At 38.1% G+C, this 22,338-nt stretch overlaps 2 protein-coding genes across 2 annotated transcripts in view; one reads left to right on the top strand and one right to left on the bottom strand.

Annotated features, from left to right (window-relative positions):
• Positions 1-7,622: 7,622 nt before the first annotated feature.
• On the bottom strand, positions 7,623-21,354 carry LOC108672299 (germ cell nuclear acidic protein-like). The gene is made up of 4 exons (XM_018159941.1): positions 21,244-21,354; positions 20,703-20,876; positions 8,491-8,910; positions 7,623-7,730 (listed from the first exon to the last, which is right to left on the bottom strand). The coding sequence occupies exons 1-4, from the start codon at positions 21,352-21,354 to the stop codon at positions 7,623-7,625; spliced, it is 813 nt and encodes a 270-aa protein (XP_018015430.1).
• LOC108672298 overlaps positions 7,639-22,338 on the top strand; it is a 132,423-nt gene continuing 117,723 nt past the window's right edge. The window contains 1 exon segment of the mRNA XM_047882844.1: positions 7,639-8,096. The gene's annotated coding sequence lies outside the window, so the exon portion shown is untranslated.

Raw genomic sequence — 22,338 nt, 5'->3', positions numbered from 1 at the left:
CTTTTAGCATTCTAGTGAAGAACCTCTAAACCCTAAGGCTCTCTTAGTGAGCTAATCATAAAGATATTTTATGGGTGGTAGCTGAGTAGGATTGAACAATATTGTCCATCGTGCATTCTCAATGAAACTCCCTTCGACAATGTCTTCACTCAAATTTCTTTGTGAAATAAATAGTAAAAGAAAGTGAAAACATAAAAAATCTTTGAACTCCTTACAAGTCTTCAAAATTATGGAGAAAAGAGATCATTTGGCTGATCTACTTGGAATCAGTATAATTGAGTATCGAGTTGTGTAAAAAAGTTTTCAAGTTTACCACTTATAAACATGCGGCGGACAAGAAACCAATTATTTCCTGTCTTAATTAATCTAGTTATTCATGCATGAATAATTTAGAGTTTGATCGATCAAGAATGGTTTGATGCCCATAACGAAAGTATTATAATGGCCTCATTGCACACAACAGATATCGTGTCAGGCTGAACACTCTTCTCTTCATCATCGATCGAGCTCATTACCAGAGCTGTTATACCGGCCACGCCCACGCGCGATTTTCTTTTGCTCCGAATATTCCTACATTTATAGAAGTCAAATTAACATTACATGACATCAAATTGTTCATTTGCGGAATTTCAATTTGCTTACTGTTGGAGGCTTAATAAAATATGTTATGATGATGTTTACGTAAGTTGGAGTACATTTGCTGATGTAAATGTATCTTAGATTTTCAATCATCATTATTTATATTCGTTACACAGCGATTGAGTGAATGAATGAAATAATTTTTATCTCAATCTCATTATTTTTCCAGGGTTTATTTTTAGTGCATTTTCTCATTTGTGGAAAAAACGGCTATTGTGCTCATCATGTCCGTCCGTCTGTCTGTCCGTCCGTTCGTGACTTCACGTTTTCGTCGACGAGAAAATGTGCTCTCTGTCACTCACTGCAGTGAGTACTGAGTTATATTTTTATTCGTGTTCCATTAAGATGAACTAGATAACCGAACTCAGATGAATGACACAGAAAACGCATCATAAATAATTATTCTTTTAAATAAATTGGTTATGATTTACACATAAGCTACCTCGTGTTTCTTAAATATCGGACGTGGACACTGGCTATAAATGCTTGTGCTAAATTTGTTATGAAGTTATTCATGAATATTTAAATGATATTCTTTCAGTATCGAATCTACAATTTTTTGAATATCTAGAGTGAAAGCAGCGAATCACGGCTGAACTGCGTAGGGCTAATGATTTTACGTTAGTAAATAACAGTGAATATCCGAAGTTATATAACTTCGGATATTCACTGTTATTTATATTCACTCCTGCATTTAAAAATCGAACTAAAGACCGTATGTCGATTGTGCTGCGTCTTCCATTAATTGAACTATTAATTCGCTTGAAAATGAAGTTTTAATTCATACATCATCTACTTATTTTATTCATCTTCATTCGTCGGTTTAAAATAGAAAAATGGGTTCAGGCCAAGACGTGTAATGTATTCGCTTATACTGTATTATACACTAATGCACGCTGGTATATCCATTTCCTGGCTGATGCGATGCCTGCTGACTCAATTTAATTCGATCGCCGTAAAAATTTGCCTTTATTGTATGGTTCAAACACGACTGGAGTTTCACTCAAATATGAAAAATCAATTTTATGGCAGCATCTTTATTTACGTTGCTGAAGTTCAATTATTGATATTTGATTTATGCATTCATTATGTATTCATTAACTGGCTATTCACATTTGTAGGACTCAGCTTTTTCTGCATTTCAAAGAACATCAATGCGTTTCTATGCTCCATCAGAATGCAGATTGTATTGCGTACAAACTGACATTAATGACAGGAAGAGAAAAGTTTGTGCTGCATTTAAACCAAAAAAGAGACAATTTCGAGACAAAGATTACACGCAGAGACGGGATTTCCTGAGCAGGCAAGTCTTGCAGTTTGTTGTAAGCCTGATGTTACTTTGGCGAGCGCGATGTTCTACCCTGCATAACATTCTGCCATGCGGGATTTTCTGTATTGCACGATATTCTATCACGCGTCATAATGTGTTATGCGTGATAATCTGCCATCCACGACATTATGCCATCCACGATGTTATGCCATCCACGATATTATGCCATCCGCGATATTATGCCATCCGAGATATTATGCCATCCACGATGTTATGCCATCCATGATGTTATGCCATCCATGATGTTATGCCATCCATGATGTTATGCCATCCACGATTTGCCATCCACGATATCTTGCCATCCACGATATCCTGCCATCCACGATATCCTGCCATCCACGATATTATGCCATCCACGATATCCTGACATCCACGATATTATGCCATCCACGATATCCTGCCATTCACGATATCCTGTCATCCACGATATCCTGCCATCCACGATATCCTGCCGTCCACGATATCCTGCCATTCACGATATCCTGTCATCCACGATGTCCTGCCATCCACGATATCCTGCCGTCCACGATATCCTGTCATTCACGATATCCTGCCGTCCACGATATCCTGCCATCCACGATATCCTGCCATCCACGATATCCTGCCATCCACGATATCCTGCCATCCACGATATCCTGCCATCCACGATATCCTGCCACACTCCAGACCTGGCCTTTAATATTGGAGGACAGAACACAACGGCGGACGTTGATCTAATATTCTTTCACAGTTAACTGGAGACACGGCGGCAGAGAGACTGCATTAAAGCACAACTGGTATTACATTTATTTGCTTATACGTTAACATGCAAAAGTTTGTCCGATTCTGGTGTAAATTGCAGGCGAAACCCACTTGACTTCGTTTAACGTTTCTCTTTTTGATTTTTTTTAATTAGACGACTGAGGGTTTTTTTTACCGGAGAATTGATACTGAAACGATTACCTGATGACAGAAATTTGCTGTTTACGGTGAAAATAATCTATAAAATTAATGCACTAAGTTTTCATTATTTATAAGAATAATTTCCAATTCCCGATCAATTCAGGAAAAATTTTTTCAGTAAAGCTAACTTCGACTTCTGAAAGAGAATCTATGGAAGTTTTATTTTGACTGGCTCAAAACCTTGATTTAAAAACTCTTCATATCCAAATTAAAAATCCTTTTTTCATAACCTGCTAGTAAAACGTTGAAAAACTTGAAACTCGACTCAAAGATTTAAATATCCATCGTTAACTGTCCCAAGCATTTGCTCGAAAACTCTCTAGAAATGCGAGTGCTGTAGCTGTGTATAAATTAAAAGAGCTTTTAATATTTTGAAACGCGATCTTGAACAAAATATATTATAACGATGCAAATATTCTATAAAGCGGGCCTGGTAGACTCACCACGTGTATTGAGTACCATTGTCATTTTATTGTTATTTTTTCACCTCCGATTTAATACCGAGTACAGTAAAAAAGAACCAAACAAATGTATCTTATATGAATGAATGCATTCAGTGGACCAACTACATCGTGATTTCTGTACTGGAGTTTAATCGATAATTTACACATTATATTCACAATGGAGCTGAGCGTGATAGGCTAATATCATAGGCCAAGGCTAATATCATAGTGCCTTAAATCTATAAAATTTAATCAAATTCACTTCTAAGCTCGACACTAAACAATATTTAATAATATTTTTCATATGATATATTTTTAAGTTCAATAACCGCGTTCTGACATCAATATTCCGAAAACGTACTTATACCCAAATGAAAACATGCTTATTTATTTCTTTCATTTCAAAATTAATGGAATCTAAATATGAATTTATTCGCTGTATCTACCTCTATATTAATATATCCGAGCTACGAATCCTCCTCTCCAATATGATGCACCGCTGGGATCACTGAGTTTTTTTGCAATATTTTCTAGTTGTGTCCGCAAAAGTGATATTCCGCAACCTTATCGAGTGTCTTCCGTATAGATAAGGATAAAATAAAATATTATCCACACGTTTTGGTTCCTTAAGCATAAGACAATGTCGGAGGACATAGAATTCTGCTCATTTTATATACAGTACATGTTCCACGAAAGTCAACCAACTTGTGTCAGTGTTATGTAATTCCACGAACGGCTCATTGTTCAACGAAATGTGCTTGCAATGCTGGAAAAAACAATGTTCACTGGTGAAAATAATGTTTGTTATCAGAAAAGCCCCACCCAAAAATCCCCCTTTGGATTCTCCTCATCCTTCAGTTTGCGTTCGAGGCCACGTTATCATGCGTCTGCCAATCACTTAACATCTGCCTATATAATCGTTCCATACAATAGCATCAGCACCCCCTCGCTACAGCGCTCAAAGAAATTGGTATATGGAAATAAATTTAGGTCTGGGCATAGAAATGGACGACTATCGTTTCAGATAACTCAATCCGAAAACGCAACTTATGCCTTCTTTAACAATACCATTAACTTAATTGTATTTCCTCTTTTACATTTCGTTAGATACCATTTATATGTAGGCATTACATTTTAATTACGACCAAAGAAAAGGACCACGGCACCCATACGTGACTTCTTCATCAATTGTGCTTTCCTCATTCGGAATACAAAATTTACCGCAAATTTCAACAGTAGATTAGATTTCAACATTAGATTACCGCAATTCAACTAAAAAACTGCGTTGCAACTTATCTACGCGACAACATTTCTTCTCGCTTTGAATCACCGACATGAGGAACAGCCTCCCCGATTACATCGTCGACGCTCCGAGTATAAACGCGTTCAAGAGCAGACTAAATAAAGCTATAGAAAAATATATGTTCAGACTTGAAATGCCTAGCACCATATCGAACCCAGTGGAAGTCTAGTAGCTATTTCAATCTATCGTCCATCCTGAAAAGATCCGGTCAAATGACACGAGTTTAGATCTTCTGTGTAGAGTCACGAAAAGTAAAAATCGGAGACAGGTCGCATCAGGCCTACTCTTCAGCGCCGACATCACTATGTAGATTGAAAAAACACATTTACTTGAAAAAATTTTCTGGACGAGCATCAAAAATCTTAATTTCTTGGGAATCTGCCCATGAATGAGCTATGTTGACATGTTCACCGGATCATCTTCAAGAAAACTTCTTATTATTTTATCAACGCATCAATTAATTATACTTGCGTAATCATGAACCGTTTAGTTAAACCCATGAGGCCGTAATCTAAACTAGCGATCATAACAGATACTAACGGCTTACGTAATCGAGTGCTCCTGCAACAAAAGCTCCATTACTGAAAGATATAGGAGATATAGGAGATATTTTTAGATATAACCATTACTAAAAGATATAGGCTCCATTACTGAAAAAGTTACTCAACGTAAATTATATCAAGAACTTTTTTAAATATCCTGTCATCTCATGATGAACCTGAAATAAAAATGCTCAAAAGTTACTTTTTGGAATCTTTAATGTGGTAAATGCTGGATTAAAAGGTGGGAAACGCAAAATAATGTTATCAGTAAAATAAATTTACTCATTGAATGTACCGAGCAGAGATAAGGTGCGCTGTAATCCTCTTGTCTGCAGCGCTACGTGCTGGTCGTCCTCAGAGAGAGATCAGCGGCAGTGTTGTGGCGCTCTTGCATTCATCTCACGCTAACCAAACTGAAAATAATGAATTATCAGCAAGATTATTCATGCTTATGCGAAATAATTCTCATCAAGATTACTAAAAAATCAGGAGAAATTTAAATCTAATGAATATAACTTGCATTATAATAAATTTTAAATAATTTAAACAAATAATAATTTAAAATAATTTATATTAAATTATGATTTATTCATTTATAATAATGAAAACAAATCATGAAAATATTGAAAAAATATTAAAAATTTATATTTAAATTATTAAAATGAATATAAAATTATTATTTTAAAATTATTTTTGATTATGCTCATAACTAGTGTAGTGTTTTGCATTCTATGAATTCTCAACGATCGACTTGTTCGTGTTTTTCTTATCGACCCAAGATTATGTCTCATCGAGTTTATTTATAGAAATTCACGTTTACATAGGAATTTATGAATAATTAATTAGTTAGCTGCTCGTCTTCTTGAAATGAATATTTTTGTGCAACGAATCAAGATGTGATTCACAATAACATCATCAAGTGGCGGGCAATTCAAGCGTTGAGCTTGGCCCTCAAATGCACACGGCTTTGATGAAAATTCCAGCGATTTAATTAGCCGCGCTCTCCACGCAATTTCCTCTCAAGGTAGCAAAGCATCTTTGCCTCTCTTGTGCTCCTGACCTCGCTACAACACGTGCCAATTTGCCACAAGCTATGATTAACCGCTGGCCGCATGCTGTGGGACGGAAGGTTCATGTCTGCTTGTCGCTTAAATTCAGCTTCGTCGTTGTTCCTCAAAATCAATTATCATACGAAATACAAGAGATCATATCTCAGATTTTTTTACTAATGCTCCCACTTAAGACGCCTAGATGTCAGTATTCCGGCTATGTCAATAATTATTAATCCTTACGATGACATACCAATAAGTGCTTTGGGTCATGTCTAGTAACCTTCCAGCGGCAACAACAAGATTTTTCTGCGGAAGTGACTGCTGATTTTCATCCATGTTACGGCTACAAATAGTAGTGTCTTCATCTGTGTCCATTAATCCATTCACTGGCTTCAACCACATATCCTGCCTCAGCTATGACCACCAAACCTTTCTCTAGTCCCTCGAAATTTTACAAATGAATAGGAGCCATAGGCCTAGTTTGTCGGCCTGGACCCGACGAATGCTAATTGAAGATCAGTGAGATGGCACGGCTATCGTGGCGTGCGTAAAGCTTGTGCCGCCGACGGCCGGGTCTTCCTCCCTCCTGTCAGCGCCCATCGATCCAAGCCCCGTTCAGGGTCGCTTTAGGGCCAATTTTCGGCCGTCCATTGAGAGGCCGCTGTGTGATTGTAAACGCGTCGGTGCATTTCCATGCTTTTTTCACAGCAAACGATGGCTGATCGATGTTAATATGAATAATTGAGAGCATTTGTTTAAACTTATGATCGGTAAATGCGTTTCCCTCAAATCAAATTTCTTTCTCTGACTAGATTTTGACAGTATAGTTATGTTCGCAGAAACCTAAAAGCAGTCTACAATATTATTAATTTATACTACAGAAAGTAATGATATCTGTGATGGAATGTGACACTATTAGCTCTGGGAATGCTAGCGAGGCTTGGGCAATTGGACTTTCTATGAGGCTGGATGCCTGGGCAGAAAAGCGACGAATCTGCGCTGCACTTCGGTCCGCAGCCGAGCTTTTGTTTGTCCGTTGTGCTGACTGGCAGGACGCGTGTGTGGCTGTTGTTTCGTACTCTGTTATATTTCTTTGTTGATATCATAGCGGCAACATTTAAATAAAACTTTCTGATTTTTTCTGTATTTATTCATTCACTTGTTTTCCATTTCAAATGCAGAATTCCTAACAAATTTTCTTATGGGATTTTTAGAAAAATGACCAAAGTAATTCAATTCGTTTCAAATTTACCGCTTTGATGTCAACGAATTTACAATCTAATTAATTCTCATTCCATGAAACATGAGTGATTCACACGAGGGGTGACTCGCCGATTCCTCGCCCTCAGTCCGCAGCGGCGGATCCCATCGTCAGTGCGCGCTCTGCTCTGGTACGGTGAGGTTGTCGTGCTCAGCGTGTCCCCAGACCCTCGCCAGCCTCGAGTGAAGTGCGTGTCTGGAATTTTTAACAGTGATTCGCTGAAATTTTCAGCAACGTTAAACATTAGAAAAATTTTACGAATGAATTTCACTTTAACTAATCTCGGCAATGTCAGAACTTGGATAAATATTAAAAATCTTTGTATAAATGTGTTGTTTAATATTTATTGCGACAAGCGTGCGCGGAAATTTATGTGTGAGAAAACAATTGCCCTTCAAACTTAGGAATGACTCTTTGATTAAAATTTTCGCTCTATAAATTTTGCTGTTGAGCGTATACCGATCGCTGACGTCAGGGAATTGAGCCCTCATAATAATTTTTTTGTCAAGAATTACAATCAAGATCGTTTGGATAAATAATTCACGAGAACTCAATAGTGTATCGCCAGCAAAGGATCATATACGGTGAGTGTTTATTTTTATAGTTTTATTTAATTTAGCTCTTTTAGAGTAGAAAAATTGGATGTAGTTTCATGCCCACTGGAGAGCGGCGTTTAGGATATCTAACGATTTAATGCCGTGTGACATGTTCATTTGTAAACAATATTTTGGAAATTAAAGTATTATTTTGTAATATCATTTGAACATCTTATGAATTTAACCCTTTCTTCGCGCCACGCAACAAAATGTATGATTTATCGTGAACGTAGGCAATTTGAAAGAAATATAGGTATTTAATTTAGGAGTAATTATTTATGTACCAGAAATTACTTTGCAATCCTGACTCAATTCAGCATGAGAACTTATTTGACGAAGCTACGTCACTGGCTTGATTTATTCGAGACAGTTTATTGGATACTTGCCCATCGTCAGCCTCATCATCGTCAGCCTCATCATCGTCAGCCTCATCATCGTCAGCCTCATCATCGTCAGCCTCGTCATCGTCAGCCTCATCATCGTCAGCCTCATCAGCGTCAGTCTCATCAGCGTCAGCCTCATCATCGTCAGCCTTATCATCGTCAGCCTCATCATCGTCAACCTCATCATCGTCAGCCTCATCATCGTCAGCCTCATCAGCGTCAGCCTCATCATCGTCAGCCTCATCATCGTCAGCCTCATCAGAGTCAGCTTCATCATCGTCAGCCTCATCATCGTCAACCTCATCATCGTCAACCTCATCATCGTCAGCCTCATCAGCGTCAGCCTCATCATCGTCAGCCTCATCATCGTCAACCTCATCATCGTCAACCTCATCATCGTCAACCTCATCATCGTCAGCCTCATCATCGTCAGCTCGTCAGCCTCATCATCATCAGCCTCATCAGCGTCAGCCTGTAGTCATAACAGTTCTCTGATTATTCTCATTTTATTCCATTTTAAACTGAGTCGAACAAGTTCCTGAAATTATCCACAGCACTTCTCATGGGGAACGAAATTCCTAGGAGTTAACCAAAGATTTTATTATGCAACCCACTTATGTTACAATTAATTAAACGAAGGGTTTTATTTCAGAAAATAAATTTTCGAAAATGAAAACAAGTTTTTATCAATGATAAAATTAAAAATTCGTTGAAACGGCAACGTTTCAATCCCCACTTAATAAAAGATTTCCTCGGAATTAATATCTTAATTACATTCTTTATTTAATAAACTATTAATAGTTGTGTACAACTGCTTGCATGAGCAGTTGCAAAAATTCACGAATATACACTCAATCGAAAAATAAATGATTTTATGTGTGCCATTCTGGACCGGAAATTTTCAACAATTTGTCATCGAGCAAAAAATGAAGCAGAGATAAATCTATACAGTGTTGTGTGCTGTTCCCAATTTTGAATGGTTCGTCTTGAAAAGCTGTTAAGTTTTTAAACTTATTCTTATAATGCAAACAGGGGGCATGTTTTGAAACTTATTCTTCTAATGCAAACAGGGGGCATATTTATAAAATTGTTGGTCGGATCAAGCGCTAGTCGGGAAACGCGACAGCTGGGAGTCCGTCAATGGGGAGTGTATTCTCCGAGCGACCATGCAGTTTACAGGATCTGTTCCACCTTACTTCTAAGTCTTTTTAGTGCATTTTCTCATTTATGGAAAAAATGCACCATTGTGCTCGTCATGTCCGTCCGTCTGTCTGTCCGTCTGTCCGTGACCTCAAGTTTTCGTCGACGAGAAAATGCACTCTCTGTCACTCACTGCAGTGAGTACTGAGTTATATTTTTTGCATCATGACTCGAGGAATGGAGCTGTGCAATATGTTGTTCAGAAATTATAGCTGTTTTCTTAAAGAAATATACTCAATACATTATTTTAGGGAAACTTTTACTCATTATGCAGAATGGATGACCGATCGAAGTGACAATTGTGACAATAAAGGTTACATGGTTTCAGTTTCATTTACGAAGCATTTTCCGCCGCGAGGTTCATTCATGTCATGCGGAAAAGACAATTTATTTTAAATTTGAGAGCTTTTCTTTTAGCATTAATATTCCGACTTTCCTGACGATTAACAGCAATTTAAGTTGCATAAATTTCATAAAGAGGTTGGAAATATTTTTGATGTTGCAATATATTTTTATCATACCAGATTTCCCGTTTATTTTACGACAAAACAGAGTTCGTAAAAGAAAAAACGACGAAATTAGGCTTATCACGCGGAAATGAAAATTTTTAGCATCACCTATTTTTGCTTGAAATGCACAAACATATTCGCGGCTCGTACTCGAATTGAGACATTAGAATGATTTGGCATTCAAGGTCAATAAATTTTCCATTTCTTTCCAGTATTCCGTAAACTGGAATTTTGTATTATTCAGGTACGGCAATTTCACCCTCTACAACCCCAACCAACTGCACTCACCAACAACCCACCCAATCATTCGCAATGCGCTTTTTTCATCTCCTACTGTCCTTCCCATTTCTCCTTCCTTTTTCTGGCCACTGCGCCAGCTCTTCTTCTCTTCTGCTCTTTCATAGTGGCACCGCCACAACAAATCTTCACCCTTGTTTTTTTTTTGTTTCAGGGTCAAAGTTAACGATTTCTAAAGTCTGAACGGATGCTTGAATTTTTGATGAATAGTCGCTGGGCAGAATGAAATTCGTGTTTTTAATATAATAGAACTGGAAGGTTGCTTTATTTCATGAAACACTCAATTGGTTAGTTGCGTGGCTGCGTGAACCCATCGACCCCGTCACGATATGCGTAGTTGCACTGCCACACTATATATAAGTTCATGAACTGCTTCTTGCAATAATCCCAATGTTACTTCAGAATTTCGACAAACTTGAATTAGTTTTTTTGCAAGGTTTTACGAATTTTCGGCAAAATTTGAAATTGGAAAACCTTGGTGTTCTTTCAGACAATATGCGTTTCAATTCCCGAAAATAAGCTAATGGATAGTTCTTATTCCAGTAGCGTAAATAAATTGTCATGCGTGGAAACACATTAAATATAGTTACTTCTTAATAAATATTTTCTGCCAATACTTTTTCTGTATATGTTCAATTAGCCATTTTTCGAGCTGCTGTCCTAAAGAACATCATCATTGCAACTCCAAAGAAAAAACATATTAATCTCCAGTCATTTGCCCCATCGTTATATTTTACAGATGATTGACATATGGTTATCCTTTTATATTAGCAAATTTCCGACTTGATGTTTTTATATTGAAAGAAGTTTTGTAAATTTTCATAAACAGGTTCTTGGGAACGCTAATGATTTAATAAAGGCATTACAAACTGAAAGTGCTTCTTTTCATAATGATTCACAGCGCCGCACCCAGATTGCGCTAAATTTTTCCATTTTCGTGTGGCAACGACAAGCGAGAATTTTTTGATTTTTGATCGCTGATTTTCCCATGTTCATATTTAACTTATCAATAACTGTGACACTCATCGTGAGCATTTTGAATATTCCAGTTTCCCTGCCGCCGAAAGCATTTTGGCCTCATATCGTTGGCAAGCATTTTGGCCTAATCGGTGGCTGCTCGAGCGGAGGCATTTAACGCGCCTGGTCCCGCTGACCGCAACACCGCGCGGCCGTTCAATGCATATCGCAATTACCCTGGAGGCGCCGTTGGCCTCATCGTTGGCTGCTCGAGCGACGGCATTTAACGCGCCTGGTCCCGCTGACCGCAACACCGCGCGGCCGTTCAATGCATATCGCAATTACCCTGGAGGCGCCGAGAGCTTCAACTCCCAACTAGCTTTTTGGCCCGAAGGCCCTCCTTGGTCTTTTTGATATAATACTTACGGCTGTTTTAGTTGTCCAGGCTACATATACTTATGGTTAATCCCACGATAGTCCCAACTTAGACTTGTATAGCATGAATTTCCAGTGAAATATTTCTCGACGCATAAAGTTTTCATGGATGCTGCATATTAAATTAAACGTTTTTTTTTTCGTGCGATAGGTTTTTTTCATTTATTCCTAGCATAAAAGTTGATTTGTTGTTAGTGTTTATTTTTCCAATCATTGTGAAAAAATTTTCCCACCATTGTTCATTTTTGTTTTTTGTTTGTTTTGATTCATTTGTTCATTGTTGTCATTAAGATTTTTTTAAGCAGTTCCGTAGTTAGAGTAGGTAGTAGTTTTAGCCAAGGTACATTCTGGTACCAGCATTTATTCGATTCATATTACCTGTCGATCGACCTAAATTTCATTCAATCATTTTCTTCGCCCAACGCGTCGTTCAAATTGTCAATTATTAATTTGAACAAGCCTTAATAGCAGTCACTTGACTTCAGCCGGCACAGCTTCAGCAGTTCTTTAATTAAGTTCTACCTTTCTTCCTGATTGATGTTTCCCTTTCGTTTCGTTTGAATGAATGTGCTATTTATTCCTTAAATTTGTTTACTCTCTGTAATTAATTATTTCTATACCACTCTAGACAAATCAATGGCCAATTATTAATTTCTCAAGTTTCAATTTACCTGTAAACGTGGTATCAAGTGTTAGCCGAGAAACACGTTTCCATATATTTTTCTCAAAGTTTCTAAAGTGAAGTCTCTAAATACACATTTCTTATTTCCGTCTAGAGTATTTTCCTTCTAGGGTACCTTCCAGCAGTAATTAACACTAAGACTATACTAAATCTTTGGTTTGTAATTTTTTGCCATTTATTCATTTGTCCTTATTTGAGCCATATTTGCGATTGTTTGCCAGTTTGTTAAATTAGTTAATTTTTCTCTGCATTAGATAAATAATTCGCCAGGGTAACGCTTTTGAGAATTGTTTACTGAACGACATATTTTGTAACCACCTTCTTTTCTGCAAGATTCGCCTAGTCCATTCGTTTGATATACACTCCAATATATAAATATTCGAATTCAGCCACCTTATACGATTGGCCCGAACAACGCCAGTATAACTTTCATATCATCAATTTCAATAATTATCTGCTGAATCTGTTCTTGCTTTATTGTTGTCCGATTGTGTGAGTGGATCATACTTCCTCACATCAGTGAGCGACTTCAGTAATATCAGTAGTTCCAGCACATGGTCTGATAGCTCTGTCGTCTCAGTTAATCATTTTTACAATATACCCGTCTAATTAGTTAAAAATATTGCAATAGATCTGTCCTGTCAGTTGATTATCTCCAAATATTGATCCATCAATAGATCTGTCCTGTCAGTTTGATAATCGGCCCAATAGAACTCTGCTCTCAGTAAATTATCGTTGAAATATATCTGTGATGCCAGTTTGTAATTTATACAACGGATGTATCCTCTCAGGGGAATTTATTTTCATAAATAATAAATTATGCATCCTAATATTAAAATTTTGCACTATTATTATAGTATTACATTTTTTCACATTATATGGCAAGAAAATAATGACAATATATTAAAATTATAATTTATATATAAAAATAAATTAATTTATTGTTGATACTCAAGTTTAGTCTTTGAAATTTTCCAATCTGAAACGGCTTTTTTAAATCTGTTGTCTTCTAGGTTTGACCAGGGATGTCCTGGGATTTTAAGATCAGTTATCATGAACCTTGTCATCACGAATTCTCTTTGTAATAATAGAGCTAATACAGTATGAAATTGAAGGAAGACCCATTTAAAATCACATTTTGCGTAGAATTCTCATTTATCTCTCGTTTAAACCCGTGGAAAGACTATTTTACGACTGTTTAGAGGAATTGATAAAAACTTTTTCGTTAAATAAGCTTGAACTTTTTATCTTATATTTTCCTGCCAGATTTTCGATACTCGACTATTGTCTCACTAAGAATAAATTTTCAGGCCCAAGTAATATCCCGCGGCGAAAAGTATTGTAGATACGGGCCCAAATCGCCCCTATATATTCACGTTACCAGGCTCCAAACAAACACAAACTTTGATAAATACATAGTAGATATACAAGATTTTTTTTTTCAGATGGGCCTAGATGTGCCGTAACTGTGTTGCTGCTCCAGGCCTATGTTTCAGTCATCAATTATGTTTAAATTAAGTGGTATTGGACTGATTTTTTTCTTTGTTGCATTTAATTGTTCAGTTGTATGTTACAATTATATGGAGTTTTTTCACGTTGTATTATTTATGTGAAAAATATTATGAATTTTGAAAAAATTCATAATTATATACTTTTACAACATTGATTTTGTTTACATGCCATCATTCAATTCTTCGTTTCAATTGCCCCATACTTTTTCAGTATAGTATTCAAACAAAGTTAAAAACATTTCTTTTGACACCAGGTACCTCTTTGTTTAGCCAGCTTGTGGATACATTTCGCACGAGTGCTTCTTTTGAACTCAAAATTTATGAAGTTCTCCAATGCTCCTCGCTTACTTCTTGAAAATTCTTTCATATTAAGCCAATTATGACGTAAAAGTCTTTTTGATTAAATTCCCTGCAATAAAAAATATTAACTTCAGGGGCTACTATAATCATTTCATTAGCTTACTGTTTACTGTTATGGTTACTGTTACTTACTATTATGGTTAAAACAGCTTACTAGCTGTTTTAACCATAATCCTGCATTGCAGCAGTAGTTTCGCGTTACAGACAGGAAGGGAATGATTTCGACATATCGGCTCGCTTTTCTAGAAGCCACAAAGAGCTCTGTTTGCATTTCAATTTTTGATTCATTAACAACGTGCTTTTTAAGTAAATTATCCCCTAGCGGTATTGAGTGTTTTATAAGAACGCGCTTCTTTTTTTTCGCGTCGCGTCCAAGTTGAACGGAATTATTCCCGCCTGCAACTAACACCCTTCAGGAACGTAATTAATTACCGGATGCTTTTTTCTAGAATATTTTCAGTCCCCAGAGACATTTTTGTGCTTATTAATTGTGTTTCTGCTCATGCAGTGAATTGAGCTTAAATATTTAATTTTTTTTGCTCGGGAATAAAATGAGAGCGACATTTAAAAAATAAAATTGTATGAAAATGAATAAACTTCAATTGAAATTATCTGAATGTCATCGACTGATGATCGAAAATCTTGGGCAAATTTGTACAATCCTCCATTTTTAATATGTAAAGTAGTGTGCATTTTTCAATTATGATTCAGGAAATTGCTACTGGACAGCATGAAACATTATTATTATCCCACAGAGAGAGCATAACGAGCTGGTGCGGGGTTGTTGGTGCAACGAACAGACTCACGCGCGGCGGATCTCAATATTGAGAACGTTAATTACTTAATGGAGCCGCGTCCCGCTCCTATGAGCTCGGCAACGTGCAAATATTGCCTTATTATCGCCTTATTGTCATTTCAAGCACTTTGAATCTTCAATAATTAACTGCGTCTTTTATAGTGCAAAATAAATAAATCGGTTGAAACTTTGTGCTGGGTATTTTTATAACTTTTTTGATACGTATATTTCAAGTAAATTTTATTTCATATTTAATTTCACTGATTTCACCTGCGCAATTTGGAATAATTAATATTCTATATCTAAATGCTGTGCCTTTCCTTTCGCATCATCGACTTGAACTGCATCGACTTCCTTTGATGTCTCACTCCGGTAGAAATATTGCGCATATTCCCCGGAGGATAAGTGATATCCTCTGGCTACCATTGATCCTTAACCCAAGCCCTACTACTAACTCGTGTTGTTTGACTACGTTTGATAACTTACTTAAGCCCTCATAATAACTACGTCAGACTACCAGACACCATTAACCTAAGCCCTCATAATAACTGACATTGTCAGACTACCATACACCATTAACCTAAGCCCTCATAATAACTATTGTTGTCAGACAACCCTCGTCCATTAATCTAAGCTCTCAATCGTTTACCGTCGCCTCATGCATTGGTAGTCTGAAAAAGAGATTTGCCGAAAAAAAACGGCGATTCTTCTGACTGTAACCCAGTCAATTTTGTCTTGGTTACATTGTTGATTGACTTCATGACGTCAAAAGTAAGGTAGGAAAAAATAAAAAATAATTATTACGAAAAACACAATCAAATGTTATGAAGATGATGATGAATGCTGGTTTTCATGTAGCGGCCCTAATTTTAATTCCCACTAACAAGAAAATTGAATGTACTGAATAACAATAATAATATATTGACCGCAATTGTTTATCTGCTAAACAATACGATAACTGAATATAATGGAACATCGATTTTCTTGTGTGAGGCTATATTAAAGGCTTCTTCAACATGAACATTTGACAGCGACTCGGTTCATCACTCCAGAGGTAGGAGACACAGGCGGAGCGCCGCACAGCTACCATGCAGCGTCCGCTGCTCGCGGTGAGGCCATCAAAGCGCTGGACGTGAAGCACGCCGGATATTTGTCGTGTTTTTTGTGAGTTAGTTCGGCGATACGCGGAAATAACCTAAACTGACGGCCTGTCGCTCGGCCGCTAGCGCACTGCACCGCTTTTTAATGACGATATCAGACACACAGACCGCATGACAGAGAGCTGCGCATGTGATTAACTCCCTGATTTATAGCCTATTTTCCATCACGAATGCTTTATCATTTCTGATGTGCATGGGCAGATTTATTTTGCAATCCGGGAGTGTGAATTTAATTTTTTGCCACTGTTTTTATTCCATATTGCCTCTGCTCGCTCAATACTTAAGTTTGTTGTTGCTCATTTTACTCAAATACTGTATATTTAAAGTTTCGGATAATGATAAATATGTTCAAGTTGTCAGATATGAATACCTGTAACTTCATTGCCTTATTCTCAATACAATCATTGTCGACTTATTGCAAGTGTTCCAAAATTGACAGCTCGGGGCGATGAAGGACATCAATTGTTTACCTAGTGAGTCTGCCATTTACTGGAGCAATGCATCATCATTGGTCTCTCAGTAATGGTTTGGATGACCGCCATCCGTTTAGGTTATGCGGTGAAGCCGCCACGACACGCAGCTATGTTCCTGTCCGCAGCCCCGGTCTACGTCAGGACTCGGCTGCTGGTCCCTGCCATGTTTCAAGTCAAGTCAAATTATCTGGAACAATTGAGTTCAAGTTTCGAGTTAGTTGACGGTAGCGTCATATCGCGTCAAGCACGCGGATCTGTTGATCAAATCTAGGTTTATGGTACGGCTGGGATCTGTTGATGATCAAAAACAGATGCGGATCATTATCAGTCCAGTACTTCGTACTCTATAGTCCAGACTTTACATGCTCTTGAAGACTAATGATTATCGTAAGTATTACCTTGCTTGTGGTTACAACTCCAGGTTTATTGTCTGTCATTTTCAGATCAATTGCGAAACTAGTTTGTTAGTAAGTGATAGAAAAATATTAACCGACGTTTATTTTAAAAAATTTTCGATTGGATTCATAGATTGATCACATTTGTCTCTAAGTCTAGATCATATTTGTCGGGCACGAAACTGTTCTCCTGAAATAGTTACTTTGGCATCATGATCTCTGGGATCACATGTGAAACTGGGCCAGTTTTCATCCAATCATCATCTCTGTGGACCTACTCGTTTTCTTTTTATCGGCCAATACTGTCAGAAAATTGAATGAATCGATCACGAAAAGGTTACGGCCATTTTTTTTGGGTTTTAAGGAACTGATCGCTATTTGCAATCATCTTCCAATTTATTCAGCCGCTGGCAAGCCCAAAGCGCAACCTGAAGGCAGCATGTATATTGCTGCCTCCAGCTTGTCGAAGGAAGCGATCTGAACATCGGGCTCCTGAAATCACTTTCCCTCTAATTCTACATTTCTATCGGGGCCAATGCTTTTCACAGAGTCTTCGCGCTATTTTTTCTCATCATTTGTACTTACAACTTAATTACTACGTCTTGCACCATCACAACTTTGTTCTCATCACCTGAACAAAGTGTGCATTCAACTACGTATTGCTCCGTCTCAACCTTGTTGTCATTACTGTTACATACACAACTAATATCCTCCATAGTCTCAAATTTATTTTCAATATTCTCGCACAGTGCCGATACTGATACTTGAAATGACATTAGAACAAGAAATCCTTGCACTTGCGATTTATTCTGAGACGCCCGCGATAAAATTTCGCCCCTGTCGTGTTTGCCAAGTGTCCAGGAGCGTGAAACATAAAAGACGTTAAACATAAAAGTTCCAGCGAAATCCCGAGCGTGTTTGAGCAAGGCCAGCGTTGGCAGCCTACTAGCGTCATGACGCTTCTATTTCGTGAGCTGTGACTTGTGCTTTTTTGTTGTTTTTAATATGAGCTTTTGTTCAAATTGAATAATTTTCTTTGAGTATCCCTTTGATTTTTTAGCTACGTTGCACGATTGGCCTAAGTGTCCTTGTAATAGAATGCCTTTGAATTGAATTTTAAATTAGACGATTACAGATCTTCCATGTGCTCATGCTCGTGCCTCTCAAGCTTGCTCGACTGGTGCGTTCATTTTGATGCATCATGAATTCAGAGTCCAGGTTTCCAATCCAACTATGATATCTCCTGCATGGCGATGAACAAGTTAAGTTCTGTGGTTATTGTCACTTCAAAGCAATACTGTTTACTTTAGTTCAATGCAATGCAATGCATGCAATGTTCTATCTTCAATCGTTTAGAATGAGGAAAAGCCCATTCTAGTTTACTTGCAATTTAGCAAAACCCTAAAGCATAATAGTCGTGACTGCGTGTCCCAATTATTACGTGTATTTCAGTAGGAGTAAAAATATTCCAATATACTTTGGATATAAATCAAACAATTAACGGGACCGTCTCGGAACAACTCTGTGCGCTCTCAATTCAGCTATAAGTGCAAAGGAAGTCGGACGCTTTTTCGTACCCGTCCAGATTTATGTAATGTTGGGCACTTATTGCAGGCAAATGTTGGTGCTTCTGATTTCCATTTTTTAGTTGATGATTTTTTGGTAGCCAAGTTTGCCAAGTCGTGCTGTGTAATCATGCTGAAGACGATGCATTTACTAACGCATATTCTATGGAAATGTCGTGGTCATTTTTTCGGAACAAGTCTGAACTTGGTACCGATTGCTGGGAAGTTAGGAACATTTTCTCCAGGCGATGACTCCAAAGTCTCGCTTATGGATAAAATATCAGGTGCCAGGTGTCGTGATGTAAGTTTGGATGCAGCCGGAGATGGTGTAAGAATTTCTCGTGTTGTAGGGGAAAATAGAAATCCGCGTTATTAAAGTTCATATTTCAACTAGAAATTCAATGTACCTTGTACAGAATTTCGTGTCGGTTTATTTTTATTAGAATCGCACAGATTTAAGATCCAGTCGTTTTGGACCTTCCGTGACTCAACCCTATTGTCCCGAACTCTTTTGTGAACTTCGGACTTAGGATATTTTTACAACTGTTTCGTTTCTGTTATTTTACTGATATTTTTTGCGTCTCAACTTTCATTGAATAAAAATAGTTTATGAGTATCGGGCCTCCCATGCAGTTACCTCGCGCTAGATTGTCTCGTGGTTTTCTGGGCGACCTCAATTTGTGTGACCGATTTTCTTCATCTGCATATGTAGTGCAGTTATGAGTGAAACGCGCATGTCCTGCCACGGACGAGATGTCGCTATAGCTGATCTTGCAACTGACACTGGATTGCATATGCACTTGATATTTGTTGAGCGCTCGCGGCTTTCAACGCATCAATTTTTACAGGAGAAACCAGATAATGTACAAACTTTTTCACTTGTTTCATGCCCGCATTTTTGCGTAGAATAATTTTCACTTATAATTTTCTGATGATTCAATAGAAATGCTCTTACTCTCTTCGTGACGTTACAAGAGCCCCCCTCCAAAAAAAAGTAAATTTGCGTTCAACTCACTTGTGTTGAGATGCTGATTTATTGATTGACTTCGTTAACAGCGTTTATAAAAAAATTCATTACGTTGTCGGCATCGCACTTCGGTGCGTTAAATTCCAGTCTGAAAAGAGGATTGCGCACGGCATTCGCCGTGTGGATTCGCTTCTGTCAAAGCCCTGTCATTTTCATTTACGGTCGCTCTATCCGAGCTCAACGCCGCTCTACAGGCGATGACAGCCAACAAAAGCTCAGTTACAACCGTTCTGGTTGCGAACACCACCATATGAACCAGAAATGCCTTGGTTACGGTTGTAAATATTATACACCATGGCAAACGTAATAGGCGACCAATCATAGGTAACAGTTGCACGCTCTGCGATCACAACGTATGAGAAAAAAATCTTTTTTGACACAGTCACTCTACTAGCGATTGAACGTAAAAAACCGTACTACCCATGGTTGCTGCATGCTGCGCTACCTACGATCGCCTCCGGATGAACTTTACGTCCATTCTTACGGTACCATTCAGGACCATCTCTTCTTACTTTAGCAACTTGTACCACCCCTTCTTACGGCAGCACCCAGGACCACCCCTTCTTACGGTAGCACCCTGGACCATCACTTCTTACGGTAGCACCCGGGACCATCCCTTCTTACGGTAGCACCCTGGACCATCCCTTCTTACGGTAGCACCCGGGACCATTCATATTTACGGTACCAGGCGGGACCATCCCTTCTTACAGTATCGCCCGAGATCATCAAATCTTTCGGTACCACATGTACCATCTCTTTTTACTTCAGCACCCGGGACCATCCCTTCCTACTTTATATTTCGGGACCATCCCTTATTACGGTACTATTTGGGACCTTAGCTGACGTCCGTATCCGCCACCGGCACCGCAAGCCATGCGTGTTGGGAAACACAACACGCGCAGTTGTCGCGCTCCGCGTAGGGCTTCTTCCTGCGCTGCTGGACCGACGGTCGGTCGATAATCTTGAGCCCGTCACCCCGGCTTAGCTCCAGCGTCCCGCTGCTTATTATGAGGTCTGCCTAATGGCTGATTCTCGTCATGACGTTAGTCAGGAACTCTGGATGTTGCTATAACTTCTCGTTAAGTTGACGCATTGCTTTGAATTATATCGTAGTGATTGCTTCGAAATTTGTTAGTTTGGTTCATATTGAGCGTTAATTTAGTTAGAAATTGACTTGGATAACATTTAAACACTTTCGTTTAATTGATATGAAAGCGTGACAGCGTGAATTGAAATTTTCTTAAACATCCCCATTTGTATCCATTTTATTATTGTGCTCCAATTCTGCAATCAAATTTCAGATTTCCTTACGATGTCACCACACATTATTATTTAGACATTAATTACATTGGAATTTCCCGGCCTTGACCTCAGTTGCTCATCACTGAGTTTCCATCAGTCCCTGCTAGTACGGCCACGTCTGTGGCGTCGTCTCGCGAGTCAAGCAGCACGCTCTGATGTCCGTTAACGGTCGCCGCAAGTGCTGTTGTAAACATGTTTTGATCGCCTTTAAATTATTCATGACGACATTACACGCCTCCCAAGTGTCGACGTTACTCGCCATGTTTGCCGAAGAAGCGAAAATCCTTGTGTTCGTTCGAATTTGGGTCTCGTATGAATTCAGTTATCACATAAGCCACATATTCAAATGATCATTCATTGAATTTTTATTGTAATTTGCTCTGCGAAGGTTAATATGTTGTCACATATGTAAAATATGTTCCGTGAGTAAACAGCATTGCTACGCCTGCGCGAAATTTTAATGATCTAGGAATTACATGTTGCTGTTAACTTGAAACAGGCGTTCACAAATCTTCACTGACTAGCCTGCTGCCAAAGGAGCCATAGGACTAGCCTGCAAGGAAATTAGATTACGACAACAAAGACATGTTTTTATATTAAAATCAACACTAACTCAACAGCGTTCTACTGTGTGATGCCGGCTTTAATGGTTATTTAAATTTGTTTAGTCACGATTAGACAAAATTTTAGATGGTACACAAAATTTCAGGTTTTGACCAAAAGGCTGAACGATTCTTCGAAAAATAAGTCATGCATGTTGTCTGAAACTCAAAAGCCTTCATTTCCACGAGTGTTGAATAGGGGGATAAAAAGGAAGAAGCTTCACATTATTCACTCTATTGGGCCTCCAATTAATTCTGAACTAAATGGATTAAAATTGCCAGTATATTACAGGATAAGAATCGAAACATGAGATGCAGGGCTAACGATTCAGAAGTCTCAAACATAATTATTTGGGTGGAGAGTTTAATCTGGGTTTTCTCCTGTTCATTTCTCTGCTTCTTGAGAATTATTTCTTTTCGGCAAATTGAAATTCTGTGAATTATTGTGAAGTCTATTTTCATTACGGCAAAAGCTCTTACTGTGGCCGATCGTCGGCTGCTACGTGGCTACCAATATAACTAAACAATGTATTATAACCGAGTACGAGGATTCAAATGTTTTTGATGAGAGATTGA

This window comes from Hyalella azteca, unplaced genomic scaffold, assembly GCF_000764305.2.
Source record: "Hyalella azteca isolate HAZT.00-mixed unplaced genomic scaffold, Hazt_2.0.2 contig11450, whole genome shotgun sequence".
Taxonomy (NCBI): domain Eukaryota; kingdom Metazoa; phylum Arthropoda; class Malacostraca; order Amphipoda; family Hyalellidae; genus Hyalella; species Hyalella azteca.
Note: the sequence above shows the minus strand (reverse complement) of the source record. Positions and strands in the feature narration are given on the sequence as shown.